General features: G+C 32.4%; 1 protein-coding gene across 2 annotated transcripts; it reads left to right on the forward strand.

Annotated features, from left to right (window-relative positions):
• Positions 1 to 2,146: 2,146 nt before the first annotated feature.
• Positions 2,147 to 18,704, forward strand: LOC145687923 (uncharacterized). 2 transcript variants are annotated; one of them, XM_081761483.1, is made up of 5 exons: positions 2,147 to 2,664; positions 10,337 to 10,425; positions 11,066 to 11,148; positions 11,773 to 11,863; positions 13,984 to 18,704. In XM_081761483.1, the coding sequence occupies exon 5, from the start codon at positions 13,992 to 13,994 to the stop codon at positions 18,237 to 18,239; it is 4,248 nt and encodes a 1,415-aa protein (XP_081617609.1). In that variant the 5' UTR covers positions 2,147 to 2,664; positions 10,337 to 10,425; positions 11,066 to 11,148; positions 11,773 to 11,863; positions 13,984 to 13,991; the 3' UTR covers positions 18,240 to 18,704. The 2 variants fall into 2 exon arrangements, with proteins under 2 accessions (XP_081617609.1, XP_081617610.1); XM_081761484.1 differs by lacking the exon at positions 10,337 to 10,425.
• Positions 18,705 to 18,978: the final 274 nt, after the last annotated feature.

The raw sequence follows: 18,978 nt of genomic DNA on the forward strand, positions 1-18,978 counted from the left end.
GACTACCCATGACAATGACTCTTCGTTCATTTTGCATTGAAATCGCTTACTTTTCTGAGTACTATGAGTGCATACTGTCCAACGTTGCTCCCATCGCTCTACAGTTTCTCGTTCTCTCGATATAAATTGCTAATATTTTGTTTGTAAGGGAGATATGGCGTTACAATCATTACGTTTGAAGAAGAACTGAGGAAGATATTGCCTTGCCACAAACAACACCTATTATTATTATTATTATTATTATTATTATTATTATTATTATTATTATTATTATTATTATTATTATTATTATTATTGTTTTACTTACCACTAATGTTGCCTACCTTTATTTGCAATGCAATGTGTTACTAAAAAGCAAATCAAATAACACAACTCGCCATTCAGGCTCCCGAACTCGAAATACATGAGTTCTCTGTGTTAGAGGAATGCACATTTATTATATTATTCTTTCAAATAACACGTTACACAAGTTACTTCACTTTCAATGTGTAGTTTCATATCATCAGTAACAATCATCTTGTTCCAATAGGAAGATAACCCCCTCCTGCAAAAAAAAAAAAAAAAAAAAAAAAAAACCTGACCGTAGCGAAAGGGCGTGAACCTTCTTTAGGCGATTAATCGGGTCCAATAATTCAATAAGTTTCTGCACACAAATATTTCAGTAAAAGAGAAAAATTTATTCAAACTTTCTGAATACCTATTTATGGGCGAAATATGGTTCCTTTGGAACTTTTTAAGAGTTTGAAGGGCCACCATTTTGAACATTTTCATCTGATTATTCTGGTTAACGAACTCATCAAGATATTTCAACAATTAATGTTTGTGCCAAGTTTCGTCTCAATCCGCTGAAAATTAGGGTGGTTATGGCATTCACAAATAGCGTTATATATATACAAATAGATAGATAAGTAGACACACAGAGGGAGAGAGAAAAAGTGTTTTTCTCCCTTCTCGCACCTGTGGTGCGTCAGAGCTAAACCGGGCCCCTTTGCAAAACGTATTGACCAACCTAACCTAAACACAAACCTCTTACTTGCTAACGTAGAAACGTGGTCGGGAGGTTTAAGACATGTAGAAATTGTATTTTTAATAACCATGAGTATGGTCCACTCCCATGTTTTTCTTTTTACTTTTTGCAGCTACATCGGAACGTTCAATTTTTATTCTTCACTAATTGCAAATGGCGTTTACATTCAAAAATATGAGGAATTTTGGTGGCGTTTGTTCGGATATTCTTCTCTTTGGAAATGAAGAAAAGAATAAAAGCAATACGCAAAGACAAAAAGTATTATCAGTACTAAACATTACCAATAATAATTGCTACGAAAAACTAAATACGACCTCTTTTACCATCTCTCATGAGTTGCATGTATTATTAACAAAAATTTTTAAAATGACCTCGCTTAAGATTCGAACTTGCGTCCTTTGCATTTTTAAGCCAGCACCTTAACCACTACACCAAGATCATGGCATAGTGATCGTTTAGTTGTCGGCGTATTTGTTGTGTTTGTGTTTTATGTTCCCATTTCGACAATTTTTACTCTTTTTTTGTAAGTTTAACAGCTGTTTCTGGCTTTCTCTTTCGGTGTCGTCCTTTATTTACACAATGCACTATTCGTATTCACAGCTTGTGCCCCTCTGCAATGTCTTATTCAGATTAAGCGTTTCTTTTTGCCCCTCAGTAAACATTTGATTGATTTAATTCTCATACTCTCCACGGATGGAGCGCAGGAATGCCAGACTCGAAAAATAGGTGTACATTTACTTTCCTGACAGATCATACACAAGAACTATAAAGTATTTTGAAATGAGGACGGTTAATGAGTTATAAATGTAGACAATATCTGATTAACAGCGACAGCTGTTGTAATAAAAACATGCTTTGATTTCTAGTGCTATTTTTTGAACCTCTAAGGGACTTTCTCCTATAGATGATATTATCTGCAGTGATGGCCCAATGAGTGATATTATCTAAAGAACCACTTTATGGCGACTCTTTAGATATTTTAAGATTTACTTATGTGAAGATATTTATGTCTGTAAGGCGCCTCTAATTGTGTACTAATAGACGATTTGAAAGGAAGGGCCACTAAAGCTTACTTTGATGGAATGCTAGTTAAGGAAAGAAAGTGCTATGTATACAGGGGTCATTATTTACAGAGGTTATTGCCATGTAATCAGTAAACGGTTTCCACAATTTTCTCTTTTAAGTGCAATCTTATTTTGGAATAACATGCTGGCTAGAAATAAAATAAATAAATTGGTTAACTGTTTGCTTAACCCAAAAACTAGGACAAGGCAGGAGACTGACCCCCTCATTTATTATATCTGATGAAAATGCATGAGGAAATCAGATTTTATCTTTTTTTTTTTTTTTTTTTTTAAATAAGCATACCGGTAGAAAGCTGAAAGATATTTTGTAACTAATCATAGATAGGAGAAGGGAGGGCAGGTAAATGAACTTATGCTTTGACGGAATTGAAGGACTTTATAAATACATGACCGACCATAGCCGTTTTATTATTTGGGTAGTACTGCGCTTGGTATAGAGAAGATTTATTGTGTGGTCGTATTAGAATTTATTGGTGTACTAGTTTGGTGTTTGATTTCTGCAGATAGGTGTATTGATATTGAAGATTGTTTCAGCGCTTATGCAGAATTAAGGTAAGAAAACTTTAGATAATTTTATACATAGAAAATATAGAATTAAATATTGCAAAGATTGATTGATTCATGAAATTGATATTTCGTTTTAAACTTTGTTTTATTGAAAGAGATTTGTTTCACTATGTTGATTGTACTTGAGTTTATAGACCTGTTTAGCACCATTTTTTTTTTTTTTTTTTAAATGAAACGAACAAACTAATAAACAATGGAAAGCAGAGTTGAATACTACTTTGTAGGAATAAAAGAATTAATTGCCGAAGGCACATACGCTAAAAAGTTTAGCAGTAAAGAAGCTCTATTATTATTATTATTATTATTATTATTATTATTATTATTATTATTATTATTATTATTATTATTATTATTATTATGAGCTGGAATTTTGCGCATCTTGAGCTTAATTTCAAACTTGTTTTCCGTTTTGGAGATTTTCTATTTTATTATTGTGCAGTACAGAATTTGAATCAAAGTTGTAGGAAACATTATTTGTTGAAGTGATTTATTGGAGTTTACTAGTGTGAAATGCGTATTTATCACGTTGGTGTTTAAGGTTTTCTAACTAGGAATCAATTTGAGATTATATATAAAGAGAAAATCCTTCGTTTTGCGAAAAAAGGATTAATTGCAAGAATATTATCTTATTTGGTTGTTTTTCAGTGCCTTTTATCATCATTACGTTTGTTTTCCTTATTTTGTAATATGACCATTAAATTGTGATGTCAAGTCTAGTGAATTACATTTAGGATGTTTCCTTATAGTCATCGAATACTAAACTTTTTATTGATGATTTTACATACCGATAGTATAAAGTATTGACTTTATATGAAATGGGGCATTGCCAATGTTACAGGAATTGCTGCGTGACAGAATAATTAAGTTTAAAGGGTTTGAATTATAAAATTTTGTGAGTATCCAGCGAGTTGATAGCAGTAAAAAAAATAAAGAGTGTCCAGCTAGGGACAAGTCATGAGATGTAATTGTAGAATAATTTCCATTATCATCTAGATGCTTTACACCGCATAATGAGAGGAGTCTACGCTTATTGACCGTAATGTTATTTTTTATATTAGCCTTGTAATTGAATTTTATTTTCCCACTTAGATCTTTTGGATTATAACTGATCGAAAATGTACTTTTTCAATTTCACGGTTATTGAGTAAAATTACGTTTAGAGTTTAAGATAATACATAGAGTTCATTTAGAACTGTGGGTATATGAGCCATATCTTAGCGTTGCTCCCCCATTGCGGGGTTTCCCATAACTAGGACGTGTATGTTAATTGATTAGTAAGGAACAAGCTTTATTATTACTTTTAACAGCTAGGCTATAGGAGACATGGACCTATATTTTATTATTATATTCCTGAATCACAGGAAGTAACATGGGGAATCTCCACCGTGCTAAAGCCGTATATGATACTTCGAGAAAACCTTAATACTTTATAGATGTTATTTCTTTTGGACGCATATAAAATTAAATTTATGGGGAGGAGCTTAAATGAAAGTAGAAATCGCGTAGAGCGAAATAACAGTTTTTAATTTATTGGATGTCATAGAGTGAAGCAAAGCGAATAGATTCATAACTGATGTAATAGCGTAATACAGTTAATATTGACACTTAACGACATTGGATAGACTGTATGAACTAAGTTATTGCTTTTTTAATGGGTGGCGAAACATAAGTTTAAAAGTTATGGCTATTTGAGACATGAACCTTCAACGGTGTAATTATATGAGGCATATATTATTGAATTACTAGTACCGCTTTGTTTGGTTTGAGATTCTAAAGGCTGTTAGTAATTTTAAAAACGGACGGCACACACGTTTGTTTGTTTTTTTTTTTTTTTTTTTTTTAAGTTTTGGAGAACAAATTTAAAGAATTCTCTCACTTTGTTTACTACATTATATTGTTTTAAGGCACTTGAGGAAAAACTAACACTTATAATGATTTGAGGAATAATTCCGATTTTTTGCAATTATAGTTGCTAAGTTATGAGGGAAATGGTGATTATTTTGACCCATTAAAATAGATAGAACCCCGAAAAATCTATGGACATTGTTATAATGCCCTAACTTGCCTTTGAAGTAAGCACTCTATCACTGATTCCCCACAAATAAAGAAATATAGGAAATATTTTGGTATGAGGACAAATTGATTAATACTAAGACTATATAAAGGAGGTGTTGTACTGATTTGCTATTTAGATTAATTACATTGTATTTTAGTTTGTAGATTACATTTTTATTAAGAAATAATGAGGATTACAGGGTCCGTAGACATAATTTTAGATACAACGAGCTATAGTACTTTTGAATTTTGTTTGTAGCGTACTATTTGACTTTATTGAAACTAGTATTTCCTGAAACTAAATTTGATTTGTACCTGATTGAGTTTTAATATTATTGGAAACATAATTTTATATTAGAATTATCAAATTAGCTATTAGTTCCGTATTTGTGTAAAATAAGTTGAACAGTATACATAAATTGTGTTTTTCGCAGCCTTGTTTACAGTAATATTTGAATATTAGCGTACCCGATTTGTTTTATATTTATTTTCGTTTGATAATACAAATGAGAAATCGTTTAGATGGAGAAAAAATTAAATGAAATTTCTTAATTAACAAATAGAGTCTTTAACTTCCTTAAAATATTTGATGCCGGCGAGAAATGTTATATCACTCCTCAATACTTGTAAGGTTGATTGGTTAGATGTTCAGGACAATACTCAGAAATACATATAGAATTGGAATTGAGAATTTTAGATTTTTTTTTTGGGCTACCTTGGATAATGACTTATTTGAGGACATGTCGTAACTTGTATATTTTGACATTTAAAATGCTTAGCGTACACCTGGTTTAACTATATAGGGAACGATACCAAACATATTTAATAGAAAAGTGCCTGAAATGTTATGTAGACTAGATAAGCACTTATGTACTGCTGGGTTGCATACAACCAGGGATACTATCATATTTCAACTTATTCTTTGAAATTTATTATTATACTGAGATGACATATTTTAGTTTAGCGTCCCACAATTATGACTTTCGTAGAATACTCACCAATTTTCTTTTAAATGTACGCCAAAGACGGGGTGGGGTCCCACCACAATTTATATAAGATTTTAAAATTGTTATGATCGGACATGGACACTAAGACCGGACACTAAGATTGGGGCAGAGGGAAATTTTGTATGTACTTGTTAGAGGATCAGTATTTTTCAGTTTATGGTGATTATGAGAAAATGAAAAAATGAAATGAAATCTTTTTTGAGTTCCCATGGTTATGCCGGTTTTTATATTGCTTCGCTTTACAAAGAAAGCTCTTAAAAGTATATAGGAAGTGGGAGGAAACCCACGCACACTGTGTTTGTCCACCACAATTTATAAAAAAAAAAATAAATCCAAACAATGTTTGTCATGAAAATGTTGAAATATTTGGAGGGAGCAGGGTTTGAACCCGGGACCCGAAACACCAGAGGTGAACGCTTTACCACTTTTAAACTTCCTGACTTATTTCCTACTTTAACCACTTTCAAAATTACTAGGCACGACAGGGACACGAACACAGAAACATTGAGGACAGTTAAAATTCCACCCTTGCTACTACAGAGGGACACGAACCCCAATTGGCTTTACCTCACAATTATCAGCCTAACGCCTCAGACCGTTCGGCTACACCCACTGGCTTACTGAACCATTGCGGTCCCTTATGAGAAATGATTTTATATTGATTTGCTTTACAAAGAAAGTTGTTGAAAAAGTATATAAAAAAGTGGAAGGAAACACACGATTACGCTGATTGTTCACTACAATTTATACAAAACACTTGTTTTTTGGCATGAGAACGCTACAGGAAACCAAGAATTTTTAGCACTGGCCCCAACAATTTTACTATTGAGTATGGCATACATTCGAGTTAAATGGACACAATTTTAACTAGGATACGCATTTAATTAGAAGATTTCAATATAATCAGAGACGGAAAAACTGTACGCTGTTAATATTCGTGAAAGTATGAGGAGTAGTCAATATGAACAATAGAAGCAGAAACATTTGTTTCAATTCAATGTGAATAGTATTGTTCAAGACACTGACACATGTGAAACTAAGAAAAAACCGGTTCATTATTTGTCCAACTTATATTTGCAGATAGGACCAAGTCATTGATTTTGTCAGAAAATATAGCTGATACATTGTAAAGATTCATTTTCAAGCTTACCAATAATAATGATTAAATTTAGGCATCCCTTTTTTCTTATAAATAGTCACTAATTTAGTTCAAAGTAGAATGGTTACCCTGGACCCCTACATTAGATAAATGCTTACCCAATGAGAGTCTACGTATATGGAACCTTATTGTATATGTAACAGAAAGTATCTAATTAAAAGTAAATCTGTATTAGTTGAGTCCGCTACATATGTATTTACCTTGGGTTCTTAAGTAACTAAGTTTTGAAGTACAGATACTTTATATATGTAAAACACATGATCGTTGAAACTATATGAACTCGTATTATTACTACAACTATTGCTACTCCCACTACCACTACTACTACTACTACTATCGCTACTACCAACTACTAGTATTACCATTGTCGCCGCCACTAGCGCCACTAGTATTCTACCAGTACTACCCCCTAGTACTAGTATTACTACTATTGCTACTCTCACTACTACTACTACTACTACTACTACTTCCGACTACTAGTATTGCCATTACTATTGCTACTAATACTCTATCAGCACTACCACTGCTACTACTACTACCACCTCTATTACTACTACTACTATTACTACAACCTTTACTACTATTACAGACTAGTATTATCACTGTTAGCCACTACTGTTATTAGTATTCTACCACTACTACTACTACTACTAGTATTATCACTGTCACAATTACTACTGCTATTAGTATTCTACCAGTACTACCGTTGTTACTACTACTACTACTACTACTACCACCACTACTACTATTAGTACTACCGCTACCACTATTACTACTACTATCGACTACTAGTATTACCACTGTTAGCCACTACTGTTATTAGTATTCTACCACTACTACTACTACTACTACTACTACTATTACCACTGCCACAATTACTACTGCTACTAATACTCTATTAGTACTACCGCTGCTACTACTACTACTACTACTACTATTATCGCTACTTCCGCTACTACTACTACTACTATTACTACTGCTACTATCGCTACTTCCGCTACTACTACTACTACTATTACTACTGCTACTATCGCTACTTCCGCTACTACTACTACTACTATTACTACTACTATTGGTTGTATGTAAACTATCGAGTATCGATTACTACTTGTTGCTTTGCTGCTATTTTTTGTTCCATTTGTAATCTAACCTTCTTTCTTCTACTACCATGTAAACTTCAGTATGTATGCCTATTTTTTTTCTTTCTTTGCCTGTATGCCCTTTTTTCTAATCAAAGTTTCTTTTCTTTGTGTTTCTTTCTAACTATTTTACCTATTTGCTCTATGCAGAATGCTATTAGATTTCTATTTCACCTTTTGTACTATTTGTACCTATTTCTATTTTACTCTTTCCTTGATCGGCTTCTAAATTCCCCGTTTCTTTCCTTGGTTTATCTCTATTGAATATTTCTCTTTTTTAGGTATGTCTATCTCTTTTTTATAGAATAATATGATGAAGTAGATAAAAAACTAAGTAAAGTACCATTAACAAGCCATCTCTTACAGGTTAGTATTTTCTCTTGCTTGAGTCTGACGACTTTTTATGTAACCTAAGCTATTCCAACTTATTGTGTGCTACCCTAATTTTGATGGGCTTCCAATTTTACATAAATTACGTCCTGATCCGCTCTTTCTTTGGTTTTCCCTACTATGCTAACATATTCTTGCTTCTGTCCACCCACCTTACTTGTTGTGTAATATATATCTGTCCTTCATTGACTCTATGGTATGGATCGCTAAATATTTTCTTTCTGTTTGTTGTTGTACTATATGATTTTCTCTTTTACTTTGCTGCCGCTACTTTTATTCTTGCTGTTATTGTACTGAACTAAATTTATTTTATTGTATTTGTGCTTTGCCTCATTCGTCAATTGCCAATGACTTACAATAAAGACCAATACGGTCATGATCTGAATAATTTGTTTTGAATTATTTTAAACTTTAAGATCTTGTCCGCAGCTAAGCTTTAACTAATTTTATGGAACCCGGAGGTTCACAGAAGCTCTCCACTGACTTTTATTCTTGCATCAATTTTTACTTTGTATTCCAATCTCTGCGAGATCCATCTTAATATTTTCCTTCCAGCTGTGCCTAGGTCTTCCTAATGGTTGTTTTCCGACTGGTCTTCCAGTCAAGAGTTTGAAAGCGTTCTTTCATTTTAGCTGCATGATTTGCTCACCTAGACTTGACGATCCTAACAATGCAGGGTAAACCATATAAATTATGTAGTTCCGCCATTTTCCATTTCCGAGGACTGAATATTCGTTTTAGGATCTTGTTTTCAAAGTTAGTTTTTTAGTTTATGTTTTTCCCTCAGAGTAAGTGACCATGATTCACAACCATACAGAACAACAACTAAGCTTTAAATGTTTCCTAAACTTAAGCTCATGGTTTGCTTTTACGTGCTAACTAATTAGTTCGCTAGTTCTTAATGCTAAACCAGTATGATGCTTTTAACTAATGCATGCTCAAGTTTATGTTCCTATCCTGAACTAAGCTTAAGCTATTTGTAAAGTTTTCTGCCTCCCTGTTTGCTATTATATGTCTGTTACCAATTCTATTATTAGATGTCTCTTAGAATTTCCAATTGTGCTCCTCTTTGTAGATGATTTTAAGAGTGGTGTACGGGTTCCTTATTGTGCTAACATTATATATTTCTTAACCTGCTTGAGTACTATTTTATTGTGTTTAGTATTTTTTTCTTACTTGACTTCTACTGCTATTTACTATTATTATTAGCACTACTACTTGTATTTTTTCAAGATGTTTGTCTGTTATTCTATTATAACTTCTTTAACCTAACCCAAACTATTTGACATAGCTATCACATGTCTTTTATCTTTCTGTATATAGCAGAAGCTTTCTGTTTGTGTATAATCCAAATTTGCTGTTTTGTCTTTACGCATGTTTTCTTCTTATGCCTGCCTTTGTTTTTTCTTTGTATTGTTTTTTGTACTCTGTTTTCGTAGACGTTTTTTATAAATGTTTCCTTTAGGTTTCTCGTAACTTATCAAAACGCCATTGACATCTCCTGCCACCTCTTCCTAGTATCTTATAGTACTGATATTTGAAAATTTAATTCTAACAGAACCAAATGATTTATACATATTTCAGAAATATATATCTTTAGATATACTCAATATCATGTTCTTCTATCTTATATTAGGCATACCATATAGTATACTAACATATAAGTTAGATATAGATATAGTTATAGATATAGATATATATAGATATAGTTATAGATAAATATAGATATAGATATAGATAGATATATAGTTATAGATATAGATATAGATATATATAAATATAGTTATAGATATAGTTATAGTTGTAGATATAGATGTATCTCTAATGTAAATATAGATATATATATAGTTAGGTATAAGGTTTAATACTACAACATATGTTCTAACACATGTTACGTTATATTTTAGGTTACCATTATTACTGGTGTACTACTAACAAGTATCAAGAAGTACCAACCAGAAGTACCAGAGGAGCAAGATATTTTCTGCTACCAAAGGTATTTTTTATTCCTTTTGTACTTAAATAGACCATTTATGTTGGTGCAAGAATATTATTGAAAATAATACGAATTATTTGTACGTTCGCAGCGTAGCTGCTTTGAATTTGTGTAAGAAAGGAGTTATTTACAGTTTTGCAGTATAGCTGCTCTTACGAGTATGCTCTGGCATACAAACCAATAAAATATTTTAAAAACGAGCTTAGTATTTTCGAAATTATTTGTAGGTTCACACTACAAGTGTTCTGAGATTTCATAGAAATCGAACCAATAAATAAGTTGAATTTGCTAAGCAAATGATCCAATAAAATAAAATAACACGAACGAATAAAATAATCACACTACAAGTGTTCTGAGTTTGCTTCGCAAACGACCCAATAAATAAGTTGAATTTGCTACGCAAATGATCCAATAAAATATTTTAATATTTCGCAGCGTAGCTGCTCTTACGAGTTTCTATAAGAATTTTTTCTATAAGTGTTCGAGTAATTTATTACGAGCTTTTTAATATTTCGCAGCGTAGCTGCTCTTAGGAGTATGCTCTGGCATACGAACCAATAAAAAAAAATAAGAAGCGAATCATAAAAATGATTAGGAAAATAAATTACAAGTGTTACTTAGTAATGTTTCATTGTTTCAGGGCAAGTAATTGGAGGTAACTACTTGGAGTAAAAGTTGCAGCGGAATTCAGAATTCCAAAGTATCAAAGTTCACAGAAGTAAAGTAAGTATCATTGACAACTTACATAATAGTTTGTGTTTAAGAATTTTTTTGTAAGTTCACACTGTAAGTGTTCGAGTAATTTATTACGAGAGGTTAAATTAATAAGAAGCGATCAAATTAAAGTTAACAAGGAGTTTGCTCAGCAAACGAATTATTTACAAGTTCAGAGCGTAGCTGCTTTGAGCTTGTGTAGCATGCAGATTACTTTGAAAGAATTATTTGACATCAGTTATTTTTGAAAGCCTGTACTATTTTGTAACATGCAAATTACTTTGAAAGAATTATTTTGCATTACTTATTTTTTGAGAACATGCATTTGTTTTGCACAACATAAAGTTTATAACATGTTTCCGTTTACAACATACATTTTCTTTTTTGTTAACAAATGTTAAATTTTTTTGTTCACATGAAAGTTTTTTAGCATGCAGTTTTGTTAACACCACTTAAAAATTTTTTAGCATGCAGTTTGTTAACACCACTTAAAAAAAATTTGTAGCATGCAACATAGTTAAATTTTTACAAATTAATTTCTACAGTTTAGTAATATACATTTTCAAATTTTTTTTTTTTTATACTGAAATATAATTTCATGTAAAGTAATATTGTCTTTCTTTGTTATTACAGCATTCAAGTGTTTCATCCTCAAGTGTGAATTTATCACTTCTCATATTTTATTTGACATCTAAGAACATTTAGATAAGGATTTCCAGCGGCGGTAAGTGTTCATATACATTTTTTTTTAAACTTTAAAACTTGTTAATAAATAGAAATAAAAATAATTGTTACTTACATAAATGAAATAATAAAAACAATATTTTAATCTAATAAAACTATAATATAAAGAGTATATAAGATTAATCACAAAAAAATAACATAATTATGAAGAATTGAATATTACAATTAACAAACTTTCATTAGTAGTGCATTATAAAAAATAGTTACAATAAATCAAAATTTACAAATTGAATAATAGAAAGTCACAAAATATTTATTAAATATATTAGTTTTCTTTGTTGATGCATTTCATTGAATACTGTAGAACAGTTATCATATTAATTATTTTATTTGTTCTTATTTTGTTTGTTAATTTAATATGCTTTCTCTAACTATACGTATTTTAAATTTAGTAATTGATCTTTTAAATAATGATGCTTTTCCTAATATGATTTAATTATTTTAATTTTTGCTAATCCTATTTAATAAATTTTCTCTGTTGATTGGTGTTTAACTATGATTTGTAAGTAATCGAACTTTCATTTTAACCATACGTAATTTTTCTTAACTATAATTTGTAACAATTAATTATTTGAATGCTATTTTGAATAGAACTGCATTATCTTTAAAATCTGCTGTTTCTATGCTGTTGTTTGTTTAATAATAATTGGCTTAATTAAATATGGATTTGCTAACCTATGTGGATTAATTCAGTATATTCTTTAAATCTCTGCTATATTGTTTGTCTGATAAAGTTCTGATGCTTTGGGTCATAAACTATTTTAAAACCTTTTTCTAACCTTGTTTCTTAATTGATTTTTGCTAAATTATTTCTTCTTTGATGTGTTTTGTTTCCTATGTTATTTTTATTAATTTGTGTTTCTGTTTATTATTACTTGGATTTTTATTGCCAGTTATTTTGAAATGATTTTTATTCATTGGATTGTTCACATCAAATATGTTCATTTTTTTTAAATATGAAAATAATAATGTTCGTGAAAATTAAATATTCGGAAACATTCGGTTAAATTCGGAAATCTTCGAGAACGTCACATAACTTTAAATAATACATGTTTGTAAAATAACATTATTACTTTAGAAAATATTTTCGTTAATATATGATTAATCAGTCTGTGTATGAGATTACAACTAAATTGTCTGGGCACGAGATTACAAACTAAATTATCTGGGTACGAGATTACAAACTGAACACGATTAGGTACGAGACTTTAAAGTAAGTGTATCTGGGTACGAGATTACAAATTAAATGCATTTGGGTACGAGATTACATTTCGGAAAGTATAAATAGAGCGCAGCAGGCCGCGCCGAATCAGTATAGAAGACGTTCCTGTTTGTACGTTGTGTGCTGCAATTGCAAGACAGTTAAATAAATATTACAGGATTTTGTCATTTAGTGTTATCGGAAACTGTGAGTGGATTTGCCGATTCTGTAAAGTGAAAAACTTACGGAGTTATAGTTATCAGGATCTGTCGATAAACATTTAATTATATTTTCAATAAACAGTGTTAATATAGGATTGGTATTTTTCGGCAATCTTCGGAAAAATTCGTTAATGTTCGGAAAATTTCGTTAATGTTCGGAAAACTTCGTGTATATAAGACAGGCAAAACAAAGCGGTCAGTCAGTAGTGAAGAATTATTGAAATTGTAAAGACGTTCCTGGTTTATACTACGGGGTGCAATTAGTTATCGGAAAGTGTTGTTAGCTGATAAAATTAAACAGTATCTTCGAAGAAATTACTTGGTAAATTATAAGTTGGTTATTGTCAGAAAAGTTCGCATAAAATTTTGGGAATAATCCATATCTGCGTGTATATAAGAAGCTCAAAATTGTTAATTGATTATTCTACATGAAGCAGTTCTACTGTGCGAACCTGTGTAAGTGAGCTTTTGGCCGTAATAGTGGTTGGAAAATATACAAATTTGATCTTACGTGGAAACATAGTTCAGTTTGTTTTTGTACTCCAAGGTGTAAATATCGTATTTAGGAAATTACGTCAATTAAAGTTTACATATAAAAGTAAATTAAAATATCTGAGTAATATAAATTAGTGTATAATAATAAGGTGAAATAACTAATTAATTGTTTGTTTAAATTAGATTCAACAATGGCATCTGTTAGATCGTACGATGGCACCAACACAATTAAAACTATGTTGCAGATGTTGGAATCTCGTGGATACAACGATGCAGGAGAGATTTTCTTTACGTGGGAGGTGGTGACACAATGTCATGCATTAGGAACCCGTATATATAACGAACAGTATGCGCGTTTAATACGTGCATTATTGCAACATTTTGGGCATGACCCACTTGTTATTTTGACAAGTTGTAAGTCCGCAAAGGATATTGTTGATTTATATCGTGTGGGCTTCTTCCGTCAAAATAACATGCGGGATTTAGCGCGTAAAAAATTTAGGGAATTTGTGTCTGCAGGGAAGACTACAGGCTTAACTGTTGATGATTCTGACGAGTTATTGGGTGTTCTTCCAGGGGCTAGTACGAGTTCTGCACCAGAACATAGTACATGTTCTACATTGGAACCTACATTGTATGGTGCAGGCAAACGGGATTATTTTCGCATTGTTAATAGTAAAACTAAGCACTATCCTTACTTTGGTCTGCGTGGAAAGGAAGTTACTGTTGAGCGTATGCGCACTACTGGAATCGAAGACCCGCAAACATATATTCGCTCATTATTTGAATTTGTACAAGAACATACGCTAAATGACGTCGATGATGATATGTACATCGGTATTACTATTGAAAGTTCTGCGTCAAAATTAAACAAACCGGTGTACATGACATGGCGTCCTAAAAAGGAATTGAACCCTGATGTATTATTCCGTACCATTGAAAACGTGCTTAATAGTAATGAACATTTTCTTTTTGGGAAAAAGGTGGATTTTAAGATCCATATTGTTAATCCACGCAAGGGAAGGGGTCGAACCCGTGGATCGGCCAAATATGAGGATTATGCAACGCTTTTGGAAAAGTGTACCATCCCTATGGAAAGAAATGTCTATTGTCTTCCTAAGGCTATCATCCTCGGGAAGGGTAGGGCTGATCAGCGTCGTAACTACGTGTACGAGCTAAAGAATCATCCTGAGCGATTGTTGAAGCAGGCCAAGGATTTGTGCGATGATGCTGATGTTACCATTGAGCATCAAAATGGGTGCACTATTACTGATGCGAAAAAATTCCAAAACAAACTAACCCCCGAATATCAAATTGTTATTTATGAGAAAAACAAAATGACTCGGGAGTATAATATAATATATCCGGGAATTCATGCAAACAAACAAATATTAATTTTGTACACAGAAGGGCATTATGAGCTGATTACCAATATTACTACACTTTTGGACAAGTACAATTATTGTCACTATTGTCTGCAAGGATATAATAATGTACAATATCATAGGTGTGTATATAAGTGTCCTGCGTGTGAAAAATATCATGAGCCTTGTAATAACGATATTAAACGCGAGTGTAATGATTGTTTACGACTGTTTCCTTCGCATGAGTGTTTTGCCAATCATAAAAATGTAATTGCACGTGGCAAGACAATGTGTGAATTAAAGAAAGTTTGTCCCGATTGTGGTGATATGTTCAATATGCGAAATAGGAAGTCTGAACACAAATGTGGTGAACATTTCTGCAAAGCATGCTACATGCATGTGGATGGTGACCATATTTGTTTTGTTCAGGCTGCCAAAGTTGAGCATGTCGATACCTTCTTGTACATTGTGTTTGACGTGGAGACGATGTTATTACCCAAAAATGAACGGGGAGAACGAGAACATTGCGTGAATTTTGTAAATTGTATTAATATTTGCCATAAATGCAAAGACACAAAGTTGGATGATCCCTGCTTTGTGTGTGGAGATAAAAATGGATCCCGTAAGTTTGATTTCCAGGATATTGACGGATTTATTAGTCACGTGCTAATAAGTCGGCCAATGTTCAAAAAGATCATAGTACTTTCACATAATGGAAGTAACTATGACATGCAGTTCTGTGCAAGAACCTTAATAGAAAAACATGATCTTGTACCTGATGTAATAATGACGGGCCAAAAAATTGTAGAAATGAGACTTGGAAATAAAATCTATTTCCGTGACACATATTTGTATATGGGAGTCAAATTGTCCCGGCTCCCTGAAGCATTAGGTTTATCTGGCAATTTGCGAAAGGGATATTTCCCATATTTATTTAACACATCCGAAAATCAAAATTATGTAGGCAAAATTCCGTCTTTAGAGTATTTTGATGCAGACAGTCTCAGCCCGAAAGAACGGGGACAATTAATCGCCTGGCACCAAAAACGTGCTTTAAGCGGCGAGGAGTATGATCTCCAATACGAGATGATGGAATACTGTAGGAATGACGTTAAGATTCTTGCAGAAGCTGTGATTAAGTTTTCGAACTTAATCGAGGAAAAAACGACTGGTATCCAGTGTTTTATTTCCTCCCCTACAATTGCAAGTTTGGCAATTTTAACTTATCGGTCCTTATATTTACCAAATGAGGTCATTCCAATTATTCCGCCTTATGGGTTCGATCATCGTGATCGGCAAAGTCTAAAAGCTTTGTATTGGTTACGGTATTTAGAACGTACCAAAGGTAATAAAATTGAACATTCAGGGAATGGATTGGAAAGGCGTATTGGTAAATATAAAGTCGATGGGTATGATAGTAAAACAAATACAGTTTATGAGTTTCATGGATGTTTTTTCCACGGGTGTAAGCGTTGTTTTACAGCATTGCGCCACGTCAGTCTCGATTCTGCCTCTAAGGATAGTACATCCCTACAAGATCGCTTCGAAAAGACCATCATAAAAGCTAATTACCTCAAAAAACGAGGTGTTAATCTCGTTGAAATGTGGGAATGTGATTGGGACCACATGGTGAAAAATGACAAGAGTTTGCAAGAGTTTATTAAAACTCAGTGTAAAGATCTTGTTGATCACCTTGTACCCAAGGACGGTTTTCATGGTGGTCGGACCGAGTGTTTCTATGCGTTGTACGAATGTACTTCCGATGAGTTCATTGCATATTATGATGTAACATCATTGTATCCTTGGGTAATGGCACGTAAACCAATGCCCGTAGGTAAACCAAAAATATACAAGGGGCCGGACTTCCCAGATGTGGGAAGTATCAATGGGTTAGTAAAATGCACCATTTTGCCCCCAAAAGATTTGTATTTTCCGGTGCTCCCATATACGTGTAACGGACGACTTATGTTTGGCTTATGTCGCACGTGTATGGAAGAAGGTATCAATGATTGCATGCATTGCGACGCCGAGCGTGCCTTAACAGACACGTATTGTACCCCAGAACTTCATAAAGCGTTAAAGGCCGGATATAAAATTCTGCAAATTATTGAAGTATGGGAATTCGAACTGTTCGGTTCTGAGGATCGTAATTCGCGTAGTTTGTTCCGCAACTACGTGAATTCCTTCCTCCAAATGAAACAGGAGGCTTCAGGTTTTCCTGCATCATGTCAAACCAAAGGAGACAAAGAAAAATACGTAGCAGATTATTATGCCCATGAAGGCATAGAGTTAATGGAGGATAATATTGAATTGAACCCGGGTCTGAGGTATATCTCCAAGATATTCCTCAATTCGCTTTATGGGAAATGGGGACAAAGAACGGACTTGTCGCAATCCGTAATTGTTGACACACCAGAAAAATTTTTGCATTATCTATGGGCACCGCAGTACGAGGTACAAAGCGTATTACCCGTCGGAGATAAACATCTTATTCTTACTTTTCATAATACGGAAAATAAGAATAAGCCCTGGAAATTTTCAAACGTTGTTCTTGCGGCGTTTATTACGTCATGGGCACGGTTAAAACTGTATGACTTGATGACAAGTGTAGGTCGCGATAAGGTGTTGTATTGTGATACTGATAGCATCATGTTTGTACAACGCCGTAATGAGAAATCTCCGCTTACATTAGGGCCCTACTTGGGTGAACTAACCGACGAAGTAAAAGAGGGGTGGGAAATAGACAAATTTATAGGTCTGGGGCCAAAAAATTATGCGTATAGGTTAAAAGAAATTGGGACGGGAAAATTTGATTATGTGTATAAAATTCGGGGTATCACTTTGGATTATAGAACACGCGAAGAAATTAATTTTGAGCATTTTTACAACCTGATTCGTGGAAAAATTGAAAGGAAAACAATAAACATCCCAGGTAGGATTACCCGTAAGCGCGGATTTGTCATCGTTTCGCGTCCTGAAACAAAGACCCATCAACTGGTATCCAACAAACGACGACGATTAAATCCTAACAGCACGACTGACTACAGGACATTACCCTTTGGGTACCGTGCCTAATGGTTGGCAAATGTGTGAATGTGTGAGTGCATGAATGGGTTGTAAATATTTGTATATATCTTGTTACTATGTAATAAAATGAACATATAAAAAAAACTGTAAATAAATGAATAAATGGGAAAATATAAATAGTGGTATAAATGAATGAAAAGGAAACACGTAACAATTATACACTCTAACATGTTATTCCCGGGTATGCTATATTATCAAATTCTTTAAATATTTTACAGCCTCTCATGCCCTAAATAATTTATATTGTAAATAATATTTTTTCATATTATAAATAGTATTTATATATTATGTATATTGTATTTTAAGTCATTTGTATCTTATTGTAAATAGTTTTCACAAATATTGTAAATATTTTTTTTTTCATAATATATATATTGTATATACTATAATTCAAAAGCTTAAATTATTTTGTTAATCAAGTACAATCAATAGAACACTGTATATATCATTATATTAATCAACTGTTATATATTTTACAATTTTTATTTTTATTATATATCAACATTTTTATTTTTATTATATATCTAAATTTTAATTTTTTATTATATATTTTACATTTTCATTTTATTATATTTATATTTTTTTTATTTTTTATTATATATAATATTTTGTCAATATTTTACAATAAATTTTTTAAAACTTACATCCATGCCTTTAATTTCTACGTCCTATACAAATAGAAAGGTACCTAATACAAATAGTATGTGTATTCTGTATAAGATAAAGG

Source organism: Thermobia domestica, chromosome 6 (assembly GCF_964235325.1).
Source record: "Thermobia domestica chromosome 6, izTheDome1.hap1.1, whole genome shotgun sequence".
Taxonomy (NCBI): Eukaryota; Metazoa; Arthropoda; class Insecta; order Zygentoma; family Lepismatidae; genus Thermobia; species Thermobia domestica.